Source organism: Phascolarctos cinereus, unplaced genomic scaffold, assembly GCF_003287225.1.
Source record: "Phascolarctos cinereus isolate Bilbo 61053 unplaced genomic scaffold, phaCin_HiC Scaffold_726;HRSCAF=1367, whole genome shotgun sequence".
Taxonomy (NCBI): Eukaryota; Metazoa; Chordata; class Mammalia; order Diprotodontia; family Phascolarctidae; genus Phascolarctos; species Phascolarctos cinereus.
Genome location: NW_027556098.1, coordinates 158,223,988 through 158,243,175, shown reverse-complemented (window position 1 = coordinate 158,243,175; position 19,188 = coordinate 158,223,988). Strand labels below are relative to the sequence as shown.

At 34.6% G+C, this 19,188-nt stretch overlaps 1 protein-coding gene across 1 annotated transcript in view; it reads right to left on the bottom strand.

The window, feature by feature from the left end:
- THSD7B (thrombospondin type 1 domain containing 7B) overlaps nt 1–19,188 on the bottom strand; it is a 1,079,744-nt gene that overhangs the window by 270,482 nt on the left and 790,074 nt on the right. Inside the window, 1 exon segment of the mRNA XM_021009415.2 lies at nt 12,300–12,478. Coding sequence (XP_020865074.1) covers nt 12,300–12,478 — 179 coding nt within the window.

The window sequence follows — 19,188 nt, the reverse complement described above, 5'->3', positions numbered from 1 at the left end:
AAAAATTAAAATGTCAGAAAAAGAGTTTTTTGTGTAAAGTTTATATTATTTATCAGATGATGTAAAACATTGTCACTGTTGTAGATGATACCTAAAAGGAATAGGATCAGAACTTAATAAAAAGTGCTAATTTCTATGTAGAAAAAAATGCAGATTTTAGATAGGATTTGAGCAATTTCAGATAGGAAATAAATTGTGGCATAACTATAAAGACTCAAATTATCTTCTTAACAATGTAGTATGATGTTTCACTTTTGTGTGATCAGTTGGTATTTTAAAGAGGCAGAAAATATGTTTTATTTATTAAAAAGTAGAAAAATATGGAGTACAAAGAAATAATTTCAAATATACCAAAGAATGGCTGGATGATATTGAAGGTCTTTATGTTACTACAGATCATCTATTTATAACTGCTTTATGATTAAGAAAAGTAAAACAAAAAAATGAGAAATTACAAAAATATTTGGAGATTGAAACATGATTTTAAATGCACTATTGATTTAATAAAAGGTGGAGTTACTGGATTATTTAAGCGAATATCAGGATTGTTATTCTGAGTATCATTCTGACTGCATAACTACCATTGGGGTGAGTAAAGAACTGGTTGGGCTAGACTGTATGTTCCAGAGATAGTCAATTTGTTGAGCTTTGTAGTTCTCTGCCTTAAGGAGAACTATTCATATTGAGGTAATAGTTTCTTAATTTTTTTTTGAGGCAATAGGGGTTAAGTGACTTATCCAGGGTCACACAGCTAGTGAGTATCATGTGTCTAAGGTGGAATTTGAACTCAGGTCTTCCTGACTCCAGAGCCAGTGCTCCATCCACTGCCACCTAGCTGCCCCTCTTAATGATCTTTTAAGAGTGCTTGTAAATTAAAAGAGTTTGTAAATACTATGTTCAAATAGAGAAGATTTGCCCACTCAAATGGTAAAAATGAATTATTAGTCAATGAGCAGAGAAGCAGTGGTAATACAGATGTTTCTGAATGGATTAATGATATCAAAAGCAAGCAGTACATACCTGTCAATCATCTTAATCACATGAATTTTCATCCCTCATGAGCTTCTCTGCCAGTTGTCTATTAAGTATATTAATACTCTTAACCTCAGATATTGAGTGCATTGGTGGGAGAATGTGACCCCATTTTAAATGAGTATTTTGATGTGTTTTGTTACTTATGTAATAAATTTAATATATTATTTCTTTTCTCTTTTTGTTAAATAAATTATTACATTTAAGATCTAAAACATTGATTATTGTGAGTGGCTTTTTTTGTTTAAGTAATATGACCCATGAATGTATTACATTTTGAATGGATGGTTGTAGAGAGAGAAAACAGATTGGATAGGGGTTCAAGAGCTAGAGTAGCAAGTAAAGGAAGTATATTTTCACTCAATGGGGTTATTGCTAGGAGCCTGACAGAATTTCAGTGTACACATCGGTAGTGATCTATCTCTAGGAATCCTGACGTGCCAATGTGAGAACAGGTTGAAGTGAGAGAGACAATCTAGATATATCCCATTTGAGTAAATATATATCTCTATCTATCTATCTATCTATCTATCTATCTATCTATCTATCTATATTCTTCTGTAATGGAAAAGACAAAGAACAATGAATTTAAGTCAGAAGAACTGGATTTGAATCCTATTACTTCTGTGCATTAGCTGTATGATTCAAGGCAAATCAATTGACATATCAGGGCGTTAATTTTATTGATAAAATTAGTGGGTTGGATGAAATGATTAATTTATTCTAAATTGTAAGACTTCTCTTAATCAAAAATTATCATTGACATCGATTCTTTCTTGAGCTATTTTTTCCCTTTCCAGGAAAAAAATATGTTATGTCCTTCTGTGATCTTTTGGCCTTCAATGAACATGCCATCATCAGGCAATAATATAGGCAGCCACACTTCAATGATCATTACTCATGGTAGAATGTGAAACACTACAATCCAGTAAGAACCAAGGCTCTGTTAATGAAGTGTTATGTAAATAATTACACTACAAACTCCTTGGCTTTTGTCCTTGGATATATGTTTGGGATGAATTAATTTTCATTAATTTTGAAGATTAGTAGTAAAAGAGGTAACTCTACCAAGGGGCTTGATAAGCCAGAAATTACTAATACTCATCAAGAGAAGCCAATTCAAACTTTAGCCAACTCCCAGCCCAGGACTATGCCACCATTGGCTTCCAATTTCCTCTTGAGGTCTACCTAGGATTTCAACTCCATATAACATAACAAAGGCTACTGGACTGAAAAAGTAATTACCAAACCTTGAGAGGGATTTGCAGTCAGCTAGATGTCTTGCATTTGTAAAGAAACATGACTCTGAAGTGAGAAAAAGAAGGATTTATACAAGAAGGAAAAAGAATTTAACTTCATCAAAACTTTGAGAAGTTCCTTTTCTAAAGCACACTAAATAATCTAGTTGACAACATTTTCAGCTGTAGCTATACAGAAATACAGAGATGCTCTTCACACTGACTCTTCTTTTAGGGGCTCTTTAGAAAGGCAAAGGGTAGAACATTAAATTGTAATTCAGCAAAAAACATTTCTGCAGTAGGGTTGAGATAATACAGTCCAAGTACATTCCTTTCTAATGATCTAACTTGCTAGCAAGATAGAACTCAGAGAGCATAGATGAATGGAGTGTTAATATGTCCATTAGGTAGGCTCTCTGAAATATCGGTTGTCTTATGTAAGCTTTTGGCATGTGCTGGATCACTATCTATTTATGATTGAATCCTTTAAAATGTAGCTGCTGTCAGCTATTCTATGTTGTTGGTTAATGGCTCAGCCATGCACTTTAGATACCAGGGACAAGGAGAACAAAGCTGCTATACTGTTTTGAAAGTTTAACTGGCAGACACATTATTGACCAGGCAGAAAGTCATCCACTTTAGCATGTGTAGCAGGGGTGCTTATAGCTAGACAATATCCTTTATTCTAGCTTTGAGTCTTTTTGATCAATAATAACAATACTTGGTTTATACAAAAGATGGCTATAAACTTCAGGGAAACATTAGATTAACTCTCTAATATTCCTCTCATGGAATGATAGCTAGATGTGGGTTAGATCATAGCACAAGTAGCTACTTGAACATGCATACACAAAGAGTAGTTATGGATGGTTTGCTGTTAGTTTGGAATGGGGTCTCCAATAGAGTTCCACTACATTCTGGGCTTAGCCCTGTGCTGTTTAACATTTCATGAATGATTTGGATAAAGGCATCCTTATCAAAGTTCCTAATGAGGCAAAGCTGAGAGAAATAATTTACAGACCACATGATAGATTAAAAAAAAATCTTGTCAGGCTACAGCTCTGACTTGCATTTATTGAGATAAAATGTAAACAGTAAGACAACTTCATAAGTGCAAAACAAGGGAAGCTTGGTTAGAAAGCAATTCACCTGAAAAAGAATCTTCTGGGGGCTTTACTGGCAGCAAGTTAAAAAGCAAATCAACAGTGTTATATGATGAACAAAAATGGCAAACATGATTTAAGGCTACATCAAATGAGGTATAGCATTCAGGAATAAATAGGTGATAGTCCTAGTATCTTCTGTTCAGATCGCATCTAGAGTTTTATGTTCAGTACCAGTTCTAAATACCATATTTTATTTTATTTTATTTTATTCATTTATTTTTGCTTTTTGGTGAGGCAATGGGGGTTAAGTGACTTGCCCAGGGTCACACAGCTAGTAAGTGTTAAGTGTCTGAGACTGGATTTGAACTCAGGTCCTCCTCACTCCAAGGTCAGAGCTATATCCACTGTGCCACCTAGCTGCTCCTAAGTGCCATATTTTAGAAAAAAAACCATTGATAATCTAAAGAGTGTTCAGAGGAGGGCAATCAGAATATTGAAGAGTCTATACTTCATAAATAACAATAATAGCAGCTAACATTTATATAGCACTTTTTATGTGTCAGGTGCTAAGCACTTTTTAATTATCTCATTTGATCCTTACAATAACTCTATGAGGTAGGTGTCATATTATCTCCATTTTACAGAAGAGAAAACTGAGTCAAACACAGGTTAAGTGATTTGCCCAAGGTCACACAGCTAGTAAATTGTCTGAGGCCTGATTTCAACTGAGGGTTTTTTTTTTTCTGATTTCAGAACTGGTACTCAAAACATTTTGCCACCCAGCTCCCAGAAATGCTGGTCAAAGAAACTTGAGTTGTTTAGCCTGAAAAGGAGTTACGTATATACAGTTGTGGGGAGGCAGACATGATAGTTATCTTCAAATATTTTAAAGACTTTCATGTGGAAAAATAATTTGTATTGCTCTACCCTGGTACAGAGAGCAGAAGAAAAAAGAAACAATGAATACAATCTGAAAAGAGGCAAATGAGGTGTAAGGAAATCTTTCTAGCAAATGAGAGTTCCTCAAAATCAAATGAGCGGTCTTGGATTCCCCCAATTTGATCTCATGAAGCAAAGGCTGGTTGATCATATGTTAGCTATGTTATAGTATTTATCTTTTTTTTTTCTTCGATTCAGGATAAACTGGATTATCTCTGTGTACTCATTCAACTCTTGAGATTCTGTAACCCTGACTTTCAATAATAATTATATGAGGAGCTAAATGTTGGATAATATCTTATGGTTCACATTTCTCACAATAATCCTATGAGGCAGGTAATTCATGTATTACTATTCCCATTTTATAGATAAGGAAAATTTTATAACATAGTTCAGTAATATAATGTTGAAGAAACTACTACCCTGAAATGCCCATCATTATCTAATAATTAGAAGACTGGAAGTTTGTTAGCCATACAGCACTTGAGATGCTTTGCTTAACAGAGGTGGAGTGGGGCAGAAGAGTTGAGACTGTATAAGTAGGAGGAGTTGTAAGATAACTTTATACTCCTCATAATATTGTCTAGGTCCAACTTTTTGCATCAATGGGGAATTATTTGTGACCAAGCATGAAAAGAATTTTCCTAGTCAGCTTGTGGAAATCATTTAACTCAAGTGTCATAGAATGGATGTCATGGCAGAATATTGGGATGTCTCTGGCAAGATGTTGGGTAATTTTCTGCACAGTACTGAGGACTTTGGTATAAACACAGGACAAAACAAATAAGGGTTGAGGGTAAACCACTTCTAACGTGTGGCTCTGGCAGAGCTCAAGAGAAATGAATGACTTCTCACATGTGATCATCAGAGGCATTAATTCAGTGACCAAATATTAGGATGTGTATGCCTGCTATTAAAGAAAAACACATCGTGCCAGATAACAGAAGGGTTGGTAAGTCAGGACTCCTATTATCCCTCCACAATATGGATTAGCAATAGGTTTTTTGTTTGATTCTTTGTTTGTTTGGTTTTGTTTTTTCCCTAAAAAGCAACAAAAAGTTGTCTCAAGCACTTTATTGGTAAGGGCCAACTTTCTCCTAGTCTCTAGCCATGTTGAAATGGCTTCCTAGTCCCCTAAAGCCCATTTAGCAAGGGTCAGGGATCTTAGTATTTGGTAGATGTTCCAAGAACACATGAATTAATGCATCCTGCCCTGTTGACCATATTTATTTTTTTTTCCTATATGGAAATAGAGGAGGCTAGCTGCTACTTTTTTTTAATTAAATATGTATTGCATCTTAAGACTAAGCAAATATCTTTCTTCAACTGTTCAATGATCAGCAACTGACTCATTTTGCATTTTATATCAATACTAAACCTTAACTAATAGTATGCCAATCCTTAACTAATAGGGTCTTCTCCAATGGGTGGGTAGGGCTCCATCTACTTTTGGTAAAAGGAGGACAAGGAAAAAAAAGAAAATTCTCTCTTTCTCACTCTCTCTCTGAACTATATTCAGCTTAAACAATGATCTACCTCCAACTGAAAACGTAAAGTTTAGATCATCAATTTAGAATAGGGGACATAAAAAGGAATACAAGCCTTTCATTATAAGGCAGAAGAGTCGAGTGATGATCATATAAAATCTAGTATATCATTTTTGATGAAATAACTTAAAAGAAATAATACCTCTTCTGTATGAGATAGGCACCCAAAATGATATGGGAACATATGTGAGATGACCAAAACATCATTAAGAAATCCTTCTACCCTTCATCCCCTGACTACTTCCTACTCTTTCAATGGATGATATAAGATCATTCTAATTTTTAAAAAAATGGTTTTCTTGAAACTTTCACCATTTTTCTGGAAAGGCTTAGCTAAATTTAGTTAATTATGTATCAGTGTGGGCTCTCTTCCATTTTACCAGCTTGGGAAAAGACATGAATTCTTCCTCCATTATGATCTGCCGCTCTTGCCAACACACAAGCCAATGTCAACAGATAACATGCCAAACATCTTTTGGCCTACAGTGAGGACAGTGGGAGCTTGACTGAATCAAGTTAAGCTGAGTAGGCTCAAAAGAAGTATGAGGGCCAAAACTGTTTTATTTTAAATGGAGCCATCTTGATGTAGATAACAATATTCAATCAGCTTAAAAATTACCTGTCTCTCTTACCCATGTTCTAACACACCACTAAAATTTCATTAAAATGTATTTCTGGAAACTATTTTGTGCTACCAGATAGGAGGTGGACATTTTTTTAAAAATTATTTTATTTTGTTCAATTGGAAACCTGACCCTACACCCCTTATATTTTAACTTGCATTGGCAACGAATTTCAATAAGTGGCTTCCATTGAAACAAAATGCAATGCCATTGATTCTCACTAATGAATGAAAAGATGAGCTTTAGAAATTACTCCTTTCAGCTATGTGAAGAAACCATAAAGGGATATGCAACCCCAAAGGAGTTTTAATACTCTCATATTTAACCTTCTATTAGGCAAAATTTCATATGAAGTAACATTGCAGCAACAGAGAGAATAAGTGCATTTAAAATGAGTGAACATATTATAGACTGTAAAAAATACTATTAAAATATATTATGTGTCTTTTTATATGCACACCACAGAAGAGAACATCAGCGAACTGACCTGATAATCCAATACGCTGTTTAGCAGAAATTTTACACCTAGATAAAAGCTATGACCAAGCAGAAAACTCTAACCACTTAGCATCACAAATGGAGTTAGATAAAAGCTCCTCAACTATTGCTATCACTTAGTAACCTTTTCTGGAGAGAGCTATCATGTTGATAGGTTTGGGTTTAAAAGGGAGGCTTTTTATGATAGATTATAAATATTGATTTCACTAGTAGATTCAGAATGGTTTATGGGCTTGTGTACATAACACCTCAACCTTCCCACTTTTATGGCACAGTACAATCTCACAGGGAAACTGGGAAAAAAACCCCAACATTTTAGAGGCAGAGTTCTGAAAAGATTAAAATCTTCCCCAGAAATTTGTCATTTGTCATTTCTTATTTTTTCTCTTTCAGGTGGGCTTTTGCTTTGGAGAATGAAAAAGCAAATTTGTGAGCAAGAGGCTAAAGGTTTAAGAAATGTGTTTATTTCTAGGGCAACTCCCAACCAAGAATTTAGGGATGACACACCTTTTCAAGTCAGCTACGGATCATAGGATAATAGACTGCAGTGGAAGGGACTTTAGAGCCTACTTTGTCTAACAAGTCTAATCTGTCTTCATCCTATGCCTGACCCTAAATATAGAGCTAGAAAGGACCATAGATGTAATCATTGTCTTGCCTGTAAAATGAGAAAACTGATACTTAGTGTTGAATTGCCACGCTTCAAGTAAACCGATATTCATTTGCTGAAGTCCATATGAATAGGTACTAGAACAGACTATGGGGAGGAGCTTAAAAAGTAACAGGACATACTTTGCCCTAAAAAAAGTCACAATCGAAGGAAAGGAATTGGGTCATAGGCTCTAGAGCAGACAGAGATTTTAGTTTCCTCCAACCCCCTCATTTTATATTTGAGCAAATTTAGGCCCAGAGAAGTTAAATGACTTCCCCACGGCGACACAGTTAGTTGAGTAGCAGAGGCAGGCTTTTTAACTCAGTTTTTCTTATTCCTAAGCCAATTATGGGTCCATTATACCATGATGAATTTAGAACACATAATTACTATCTAAATATGAAGATGTTTCCTATTTTCATTTATAACTCATTATGTCTATGACATTGTGGAATTGTTCCCATTCCCACAAAATGATCAGCAACACCTTTGCATTAGTATGCATTATCAAGGACGGAATGAGTTACTGAAGCTATGTAACTCCATTGTATCTGTAAGTTGTATTACCAATGAATAGTTTTTGTTGAGCTTTTATTTCGGTGTCTTAATGCAGGGGAGAGAAAAGGACAAAGAAGCAAGCTAGTTCAAAAGAAAATAACCTGAGAGCTAAGTGCAAAAAAGACTTACAACAAATAACCTGAGGCCAGTGGTAGAATTGAACTTTCCAAAGGAGCCCCACTGGGTGAGGCTCTAACTGTATCACATTTTCAGTTTAGAGAAACAAACAGCAGGTTTCTCAAGCCGGAAAAGTGCAGTCATAAATAAACAGCTGGGGAACGTTTCCAAAATAATGAAAATCCCTGACAACCCAATTTATTGGCCAGTGAATTAAGAAATGAATTTCAAATAATACTTGATCTTAGATACCATAACCCACAGAGAATAGGGACTCTTGTAAAATTTAAAAACAAACACATATTATAGCACCTATAAATGTCTACCCACATACATATTTACACACCAACACCTATTTATAGAGATAACTGTGCTTACTTTAAAAGGGAAACGTTATCGGGAATTTACTTTAAATTTTAGGATTTCCACAAAGGTAATTTCCATTATAATTCATATTCTTACATTAATACTGAGGAAGTCACTTTTTCCCCCCCTGTGGTCACAGATTTGTGTTAGTGACTAGAACTGTAGTTTAGGATTGAAGATTCTGGTTCTAGGTGTAACTGCCACAGAGACAGCAGATAACTTCTCTGTGTCCTGATAAAGGCCAGAACCTCACAACACAAGTGCAGTTCAACCCAAGATTCTACCTCAGACTGTGGCAGGTCTCTTTTATATTGTGTCTTTCCCTATTAGAATGTAAGCTCCTTCAGAATAGGGAAATTATAGTTTTCTTCTATCTGTATACAGAGGACTTAGCCCAGCGCCTAGCACATACAAACTGCCTACTTAATAATTGCTTGATCACTCACTCTGTCCATGTACCTGTCTATGTATCTGTCTGTCTGTCTATCTATCTACCTACCTAGCTATCTACCTAGATATATATTTATCTGCATCTATATATCTATCCATATATCTATCTCTATCTATTCATCTATCTATCTATCTATCTATCTATCTATCTATCTATCTATCTATCTATCTATCTATCTTTCTATCTGTCAGTGTCACTTTGACAGTAGTCTGGGGAGTGAATAGTTATACTCCATGATGTCAAAACTGAGTTATACTCTCTCCTCCTCTAAGCATCTCTAATCTCAATGAATAGTGTGTTATGGAATTTTGGCCTCTGATTGAGGTCTCTTCAAGCTTTAGAACTATGATCCTTCTAAAATTTATTTTTGTTTTAAACTGGTAAAATTACTAAAGGTAACATGGTTACCTTTAATGTAAATAAGTTTTAAAAGGATTATATTAATTTGACTCATAAATTGTCTCCTTTCCTTAATGTTTCAGGATGTCCCCTGCTATTATTGCATTTTGATAATAGGTAGACAAAATAAATCTATCTTCTCCCTATCCATACTTATACTTACACACAATTGCTCTACTTCCCTATTTGATTTTCCTCCAAAACTGTTTTTTTGAAGTGATTACTCACATAGAAGCCCTTCCATTCCCTTGATGATTTCTTTCTTCAAAAATAAGGTAAGTAAAATTAATGTTGCAAGTCATAGCTTCTTGAGCTTGTTGTAAGAATTAATAAGACGACCCATACATAATTCACAAGTATACATGCTTAATCATTATTTTTCATTTGAATGCCTAAAAAAATCCCATGGTAAAGCCAAATGATGTGTTAAGCTATCAATCATGTGGAAAATCGTTTGTGATAGTAAAGAATTAGAAATACAGGGGGTGTCTATCAACTAAGGGAATGGCAGAACAAATTATGGTATACAGATGTAATATAATATCATTGTGCCAAAAGAATGCACAAAACAGGCAAAATTAAAGAACTTGTATCAAGTGATATGTAGTCAAATGAGCAGAACTAGAAGAATAATTAATTCAATAACTACAATTCTTTAAAGGAAAATTACTGTCACCAATTTAAGAATTATGATAAATGTAATTACCAACTGGAATTTCAAAAGACTGTAATGAATCGGGTCCCTATCAGTTGGCAGACAGGTGATGGACTATTTGTGCAGAATGAGACATACCTTATCAAATGCAGCCAATGTTTGGGTTAATTTTTTTTTTTGCTCTACTTATTTGTTACAAGGGAGGGCTTTAATTTTTTGTAACAGGAAAAGAGTAAAGTGGAGAGTGGGGAAGTAGTGATAGTGATAAAATAGAAGAAATAAAATAAAGGGATATTAATTTAACATTAAATAATACAGAGAAGAGAGAAGAAAAGTTCAGGAGGCAATATAGAAAAGCAGGACCATTTGTTACTACCATATCACATTTAATATACAAGCAAAAAAATAAACTATATATATATATATGTTCATAATTTCATATACAATCCTCTTTCCTCTTCCTAAAAAATAAATTTGTTCATGTTTATTAATCTCATAATTTAAGAAAAATTTAAAAAGTTTCTCTCCTTCCCCAATGCCATATTATATGCTTTTTTTTTATTTTCAAAGTGAACAAAGGATCACCTTTTCTTGGTTTATGGCTCCATGCTGAATTCCCTCTATTCCCCATTTTAGTTCAGTCATTTTACATTCCTCTCTACTTCTGTAGACATCCTGTTTTGCCATACATATTGATGATTCTTTGGGTCCTCTAGTAGTACATAAGTTCCTTGAAAGTACAAACTGTATCAAAAGTTCTCCAGAAAGCTTAATGTAATACCATATCCCATTTGACTACCTGGTAAGTTGTAAATTTGTCAGCTTGAAAGAAGGAAAAATATAGTAATGGAAGTTGTGGGAGTCAGTACTTTCTGATTTAATAAACAGCAAAAACAACTTTTTTAAATAGTTGTACTAGAATTTTTTTTATAATTGTCAATTAAAGAATGACAACTGTCTCCTCTTAAACAGCTAAAGGTTGTGTAAACATAATTCTTTTTTTTAATTCCAAAAGGAAATATATATTCATATCACAGAAGTACTTTGAATATTTATGAATTTAGAACATGCTAACTACTGTAATCTTGCAAACCAAAAACTAGTTAAAAATCTAGTATACGTTTCCCTAAGGCAAAGAATCATTATGGGATCACTGTTAAACTTTGAGTATATTTTCAAGCTCTTTTTAAAAAAATCAACAACATCCTAGTCTCAAAATTCTGGTGTCCCAGGATGTTGTGGAAGACACTCATCAGATATGAAAAGGGAACAATATACAAAACATTAAAGAAAGAGTTTTAGCTATAAATTATCTATAAACTTTGGGTTACCTTTTTGGGAAAACTTTGAAAAGGAACAAAAGAAGTGAGGGAATGAGGAACAAGACAAGGAAGGAAGGAATATAAAGATTGAGGGTGAGAGGAAGGAAGGAAAGAAAAAATGTTGGTAAGAAGGAAGGAAACATTTATTTAGTGATTACTATTTGCCAAGCACTGTGCAAAATGCCTTAGATTTCCAAGTATTACATCATTTTGATCCTCATAACAACCCTAGGCAGTATGTGTGAAGAATGCTCCTGACCTTGGCAAGTCTGATAGAAGGGAGATTGGTGGGGTCAAGAGAAGATAGTGAAAACAACTTGTTCAAAAAATGATAGGGAAAAATATAGTGATTAGATATTTTCTTCAAATAAAATGATAATTTCTTAACTTTTTTTTTCCTTGGCAAGTATTAGTTTTTCTTCTTAAGTTGGGAGACAATTAGTTTGTTTGGCTTACCAATTTCTGTAACTTCCAGTATTTGATTGAATTATTTTTCTAGGCTCAATTTATTTTCCTATTAGTTTGTATTAATTAATCCCTATCAAAGCCATTCAGCATTCTTGTTGATAAAAACTATCTTTGTGTTTTATTAAAGGAAGGGTAAACATTCTATCCTCTGATACTCTAAGTATTTTTATTTTACTTGTATTCTGCCCTTCACAGGCTTCTTTGGAAAAAAGATGATCAGCCCTATTCATGTGTTTTATTAAATTAGAGGAATAAAACTTTTATTTCACCTGGAAATATCACATGGGGATAATTTTAATTATTTCACTGATTACTTGATACCCTCTACCTGATTCTTGAGATCCAGCTTGGGACACGGACGGCCTCCATTGTAAGGTTTTTCTTTTAGCCATTTGGAACGGATTTTCACTCCAATCCCACAAGATGAACTGCAAGATCCCCAATTAGACCAATCACTTAATTTGCAATCAAATGGACAAGGAATGATGCATTCTTCTTCAATGTAACCTAAAAGGGGAAACAACAATTGGGAGAAGGAAAAAAAATAGACAAAAATTTATTAGATCACAATTCATCATAGGATTAGGCATGGAGGGGAAGGGGAAAAGAAAGCAAAGGGAAAGTAACAAACATTTTTTAAGCACCTACTATACTATGATAACCACTTTACAAATATTATCTCATTTGATTCTCACAACAACTCTAGGAGACAGATGTTGTTATTTTATAGTTGAGAAAACTAAGAGAAACAACAGAAAGGTGATTTGCCCAGGATCACATATGAAGTCAGATTTGAGCTTAAGGCCTTAAAGGACCTTAGAGGACATGTAGTTTAACTACCTAACTTCATAAAATGGTGAAGTACTGAGGCCCAGAGAGGTTAACTGACTTGTCCCAGGTCACATATTTATAAGTAGCAGAGATAATATTCCAGTCCTCTGACCCCAAATCTAGTGTTGTTTCTATTGTACCTATGGTTAGAATAGCTAAGACTAGGCAGACATTTGGCATTTCCATGAATATTGCTCATATTTGCCAACAACATAAATTTAACCAGCAATGCAAAATTATCTCTATGTCTCTGACTAGATAAATAGGCATAGATAGAAAAATACGATAAACAAATATGAGTTTTGTTTGCATTCCCGTCGGCACTTGTCAAGTGTCCTGTTCTATTTTATACCACAAGTCAATTCAGGGAACAAAGGGAGGTGGAACAAAGAGATGAGTGGTGATAAACTTTTGAGAGAGAGGAAGAAAGAGAGGGAGAGAGAGAGAGAGAGGCAGAGACAGAGACAGAGAAACAGAGACACAGAGAAAGAGAGAGAGAGACAGAGAGAGAGACAAAGAGACAGAGAGAAAAAGAAATAAAGGACCTGAAATAGATATGGGTTGAGGGATACTATGTGATCATAGGATCATAGCTTTAGAGCTGGAAAGAACTTTAGAGACCATCAAGTAAGTCCATCCTCCTCATGTTAAAGGTGAGGAAATTGAAGCAGGAAGAGGCTAAGTGATTTGCCCAGGGTCATGTAGCCGGTTAAGTGCTTGAGGTAAAATTTGTTCTCAGACATTCCTGACTCCAAGTACAATGCACTGTGCAGTCTGCCAAGCTGTATCTCAATCACCTTTCACAAAAGTTTGGGTTTTAAACTTAATGACAATAACAGCACAGATTTATGTGGCATTTTAAAGCTTATAAACACTTTCCTCCAACAACCCTGAGAGGTAAGTATTATCAGCTCCATTTTACAGATTTGGAAGCTGGGGCTCAAACAGCTGGAGTGACCTGGCAATGGCCATGCCATTAGGAGTATAGGAGCCAGGATTTTGATGTGCGTCTTCTGATTCAAAGTCCAATGCTTTTACTTTACTACTTCATCTTCTAATTCTTTATGCTTTGCCTGAGATAGTGGGGCTTAATAGTAATATGGAATATTTATTGAGTTTCTACAGTTTATATTGCTCTCATTTAGAATCAAATTTATTTTTTTCAATTTCAAGGTAAAACCAGAGGATAAGAAAGATATCAGTTTAATGACTACTGTGAAAAGACATCTGAAAGTTGCTAATAGGAGAGGAAGGGGAGAAAGAATGAGGACTCATAGAGAAATCCACATCTTTATGCAATAACTGTCCATTTCATAGAACATTAGAATTGTAAAGGATTGTAGATGTAAGATTTAGTTGAATTCCCCATAATTTTGGCCATGGAACACCTCAGGACATGAAAGGAATAAACAGAACCCAAAGTTACTGTTTGGGAGGAATAGTAGGGAACAGGGTATTTCTGTGGGAATTTGGAATTCTAACAGGATAAAAAGGATTTGGAGAAATCCTAGAACAAAATTGATCCCTATTTAATAACAGCCCCCTCCACAAGTTGACATACTTAAGTGTTTCTGACACTTTCATTTCATCTTTAATATTTAGAGGGGAAATTATCACCACCATTACAGTTGTTCTTGGAATTCTTATATTTATATCATATGTGACAGCTTTGCTCCAAAGAACACAGATTGAAAAACAATATTCTAATCTAGTTCCATGATTTGTAAAGATGAAGAAAAATTTATACAGATAGAAAAAAAAATGATTTGCCTAAATTCTTACAGAGCAGTGGGATTGGTATACTTGAACCCAGAGCTTTTGATTCCAGTTTAGTAGCCTTTCTAGTATACCATCCTTTGAAGATTATGTCTCACACACATGACTCAGCAGCCCTACTTAGTAATCATTGAAAATCCCCATGATGCTGCAAATTTTTTAAGAAGAAAAGGAAGACAAAAAGATTTTTTGAAGAAGCATGTCACATTTTTTTCCTGTGAAATAGGATATTGTCTATACCCAGATGTGATTTTTCTATTACTCAGTATCTCATTATATTCAAATTAGTGTCAGAATCATCCAGTAGCTTTCACTATTGAAAATCAAATATACAAAAATAGGGCAAAATATACCTTTCTGGTACTTATGCTTTAATTCTCCACATTTAAAATTAAAACACTAACACCCTCAAATAATTTTAAACAATCAAAAGGTATTTGATTTCCTTTAACACCTATATCAAATCCAACGAACAACATTATTGTTTGGTACTGAAAGGAAGTTCTCATGTCATGTCTGGAACTATACACAGGACAGGAAAAATGACTGCTCTCCAGTAGTTTCAATCATGAGCACATGCAAGGGCTGTTGAACATACCTACTTTCTTTTCCTTATTTCTCTGAATGGAGGCCAGGACATGTTTAGTTGACATGAGACATAAGTAATAAAGTTACTAATAACTCTAAATATGATTCACAGAATGCAAAAAGTTAATTGTAGACTAAGTTCTACAACTTTGTATAAATACTACTTATATACATTTCAAAAATTGAGTACTTAAGAACACAAAATTTTCGAATTTCATTTAGGCCAGAACTGTTGACTAGATGATACAAGGAGATACACAGTGGTGCAAGAATTCAGGTCACTGGAAGGTTTGTCAAATCCCATTTTTCCCCATCTATTGGGAGACAACAAAGATATAGATAATATAAAACCTAGACAATTATATAATTCATGCATTTTTCTCACGGAAATATGTTACCTGCCTTTATAGAGACTGTGCATCTGGAGATATCAAAGAAAAACAGTGCTGAGTGATAAGGAGACTCCAGACCTTATTTTTCACAATCTTCTTGTAACTGAGACATGATTCTGGACTCATTCTCTAATGGTTTTATGAATTGTTTTATTATGAGCAACACTTCCAAGAGGTTAAGATCATGCCATCATGCCGTTACATCAACATTTCTAAATTATTCCTGTAACTAGAAAATTAATTAAATAACTTCATCTCTCTGGGCCTGTTTCTTCACATGTAACGTGAAAGAATACGTAATTTGCTAGGGACCATGATAAACATGAATTTTAAATTGTTTGATCCTGTTACTTAATATAATTACTGTTTGATATCATGGTTATAGTTTGATGTCATATTAATATGATGGAGTCACTTAGGCTAAGTGTTCCTAGTGCCCATAGAAGCATAAAAGCAAACCAGCTGGCACTTTTCTATTATTAACTCTGTGTCAGGCTTGCAGATTTTTTATTTGGATGAACTCTTGATCAGTCGCAGTGGCCTGGAATCATTTTCCTTCTGTTGCCTAAGTTATATCCTCCTGCCAGTTTGTGGTCACAATAAAGAAACTCCCCTTATCTGAACTTCATCCAAGCCCAGCTGGTAGTAGTAAGGGATCACATACACTTTTGTAACTCATTTGGTTCTGATTAAGAATGCCCCATCCTCTATTTAGCACAAATTACCAATTCTCAAACAAGTAGATTTTTTAGGGTATACAGTCTTGTCACTTGAGCCCCACCTTGGATCATGTTCTCCCAAGGTTGAGGTGAGTTCCTTGCATATAGAGACAAACCTCTGTCTATTTGTATTGCCATAATGCATATACATGTTCTGTTTTGCTGCTTGCTACACCACACAACAATAAAGCTAGTGATTATATCATTTCCCTGAGTATCAATTTTCTAGCAATTCTTGAACCTAAATATTTGCTTTAATCCAATAGAGCAAGCCATGAGTTCAAATAAACCAGTGCATAGGATTCTTATGATTTATACTTTTTTACCTAATAATTTAATAACCAATCATTATTTAATGTGTTCCCTACTTTCTCTTTAAAAAAATCTTTTGTTTTTATATCACCTACATTTCCAACATTTCCAAAAATGTGTATAATAATGTAATTATTTGAATAATGTAAAATATATTCTCCTTTCCCTCTCGCTACCAGAAAGCCATCTCTTATAACAAAGAATAAAAGCAGATTTAAAAAAGAATCAGGCAATAATTTAACCGAGGCTGGCATTGTATTCCATTTTCCACACCAATAGTCCCCTTCCTCTGCAAAGAAGAAAGTGAGTTGCATTTTCCTATCTCTTCTGTAATGCCAAGCTTGGTTATTATACTTCCACAGCATTCAATTTTGATTGTTTTGTTGTTGTTCTTTCCAATTACACTGTTGTAGTCATTATGCATATTATTTTCCTGGTTCTGCTTGCTTTACTTTGCATAAGTTCATGTAAGTATTTTCCCATGCCTGTATTTATCACTTCATGGCTTCTTAAAATGAAGTAATATTCCACTACATTCTTATACCATCATTTAGCCATTCCCTCAGTCACTGAGGACCTACTTTGCTTTCAATTATTTTTGAAACCATGAAAATATCTCCAATAAATATTTTGGTGCATATAGGACCTTTCTTTTTGTCATCAGTCTCCTTGGAATATATATTTAGGAATTGAATCTTTGTTTCAAAGAGTTTGGACATTTTAGTCATTTTCATAGTACAATTCCAAAGTAGCTTTATAGAATGGTTGGACCAATTTACAGCTCAAACAATAGCATATAGATATGATTATCTTTCTACCACCACTCCTTCTTTTATCATTTTTGCCAATTTCCTGAGTGTGAGATGAAACCTTAGCTATGTTTTGATTTGCATTTCTCTGATTAGCACTGATTTAGAACAATTATGTTTTGATTGTTGGAGTTTCAAATTCTTTTCAGAGGAGTTTTTTTTTGGGGTGGGTCTCTAACTTTCAAAAAGTTTACAGGCCACAGTAGTTGGTCTACACCATGCCAACAGAAGCTTGGGGAGGAGAGGATTGAAACAATCTAGCGGCAGCCAGCTACCATGATCTTCTTGAGCTACTAGAACATGCAAGGAAAAGCAGTGACAAAGAAAGTCCTGAGGCTTCAGGATATGATCAATTTTGTTTTTGTTTTTTATAACAAAGGGACTTTGTAGTGGAACAACCACCATTGGTCTAGTGCAGGTTTACAGACCACAGAAGTTGGTCCACAAGATGCCAGTGGAAGCTTGGCCAGGAGAAGACACTAGAACTAAAACAAGCTACCGGCAGCCAGCCAACAGGATCTTTATGAACTGACAAAACAGAGATTAAGAAAGTTCTGGAGTGGCAGTATTTTATCAAATTTGAGCTTTTGACAATAAAGTGACATTTAACAGAGCAACCAACATTGGCTTAGGCAACAAGGAGATTTCATGTTGGGAAAAATATCAGGCTCCACGTACCAGCTGTACAGACCAGGGCAGTTGCTAAGCAAGACAGTGGTTAAGAAGCGGTAATAAGTGAAATGGATGATACAATAGACCACATTTTACAAAAATAAAACAAAACAACTCAAAAAAAACCCCACTAGTTAAATTTTGATAAAGGTATAGATGGTTATTGAAAGTACAGATGACACAAAGCAGGGAATGCTAGATAACTCATTAGATCAAAGAGTCAGGACCAAAAAGATTTTGGACTGGCTCGAACATTAGATACAATCTAATAAAATGAAGTTCAAAAGGCATAAAAGTAAAGGCTTGAACATAGGTTCAAAAATTTTGAGTCAGCAAAATATAATCTGACTTCAATTTAATATGCACTCTCTTCCTTTTTCGCAGCCAAATAGCATGAAAACAAGTTATACTTATCTTTATTTCCTCTCCTCTCATTTGCTCCTCAACCCCTTGAAAACTGGCAGTTGATTGCATCACTCAACTGAAACTGAAACTAGAATAAAATATGAACTTTTGTTTGGCTTTTAACGTACTATACAACTTGGCTCCAACTTTTCTTTCTTGCTTCATTGGATATTTCTCTGCTTTTCACACTGTAAGATATAGCCAAAGTGTCCTTCTCTATATTCACATGTGACATTCTATCCGCCATGTACCTTTGCACTTAACATCTCACATGCCTGGAATATATGCCCTTCGACTTCCCATTCATGGAGTCTATTCCTTTATGATACACGACACACACACTCACCATCTTCTACATCAAGTCTTTCCTTATATTCCCAACTACTAATACCCTTTAATAATAATAATACCCACTGTGCCATGTAGCTGTCAACAACTAATGTTAATACAGTGCTTCATGGTTTGGGAAGCACTTTGCATACATTTTATCATTTATTCTTCACAATAGATCTGTGGAGTAAGTGTTATTATTATCATCCACATTTTAGTTAAAGAAACTGAGGCTAGGATAGGTTAAGTTGTTTGAAAAGCATCACTTAGCCAGTGAGGGAATGAGGGAGGATTAAAAATCAGTCCCTTACACCCATGCTATTTGAACATCAATTGGTAGAACTAGGAATGTTTACCCTGGAGAAGAGTGATATTATAGCTAT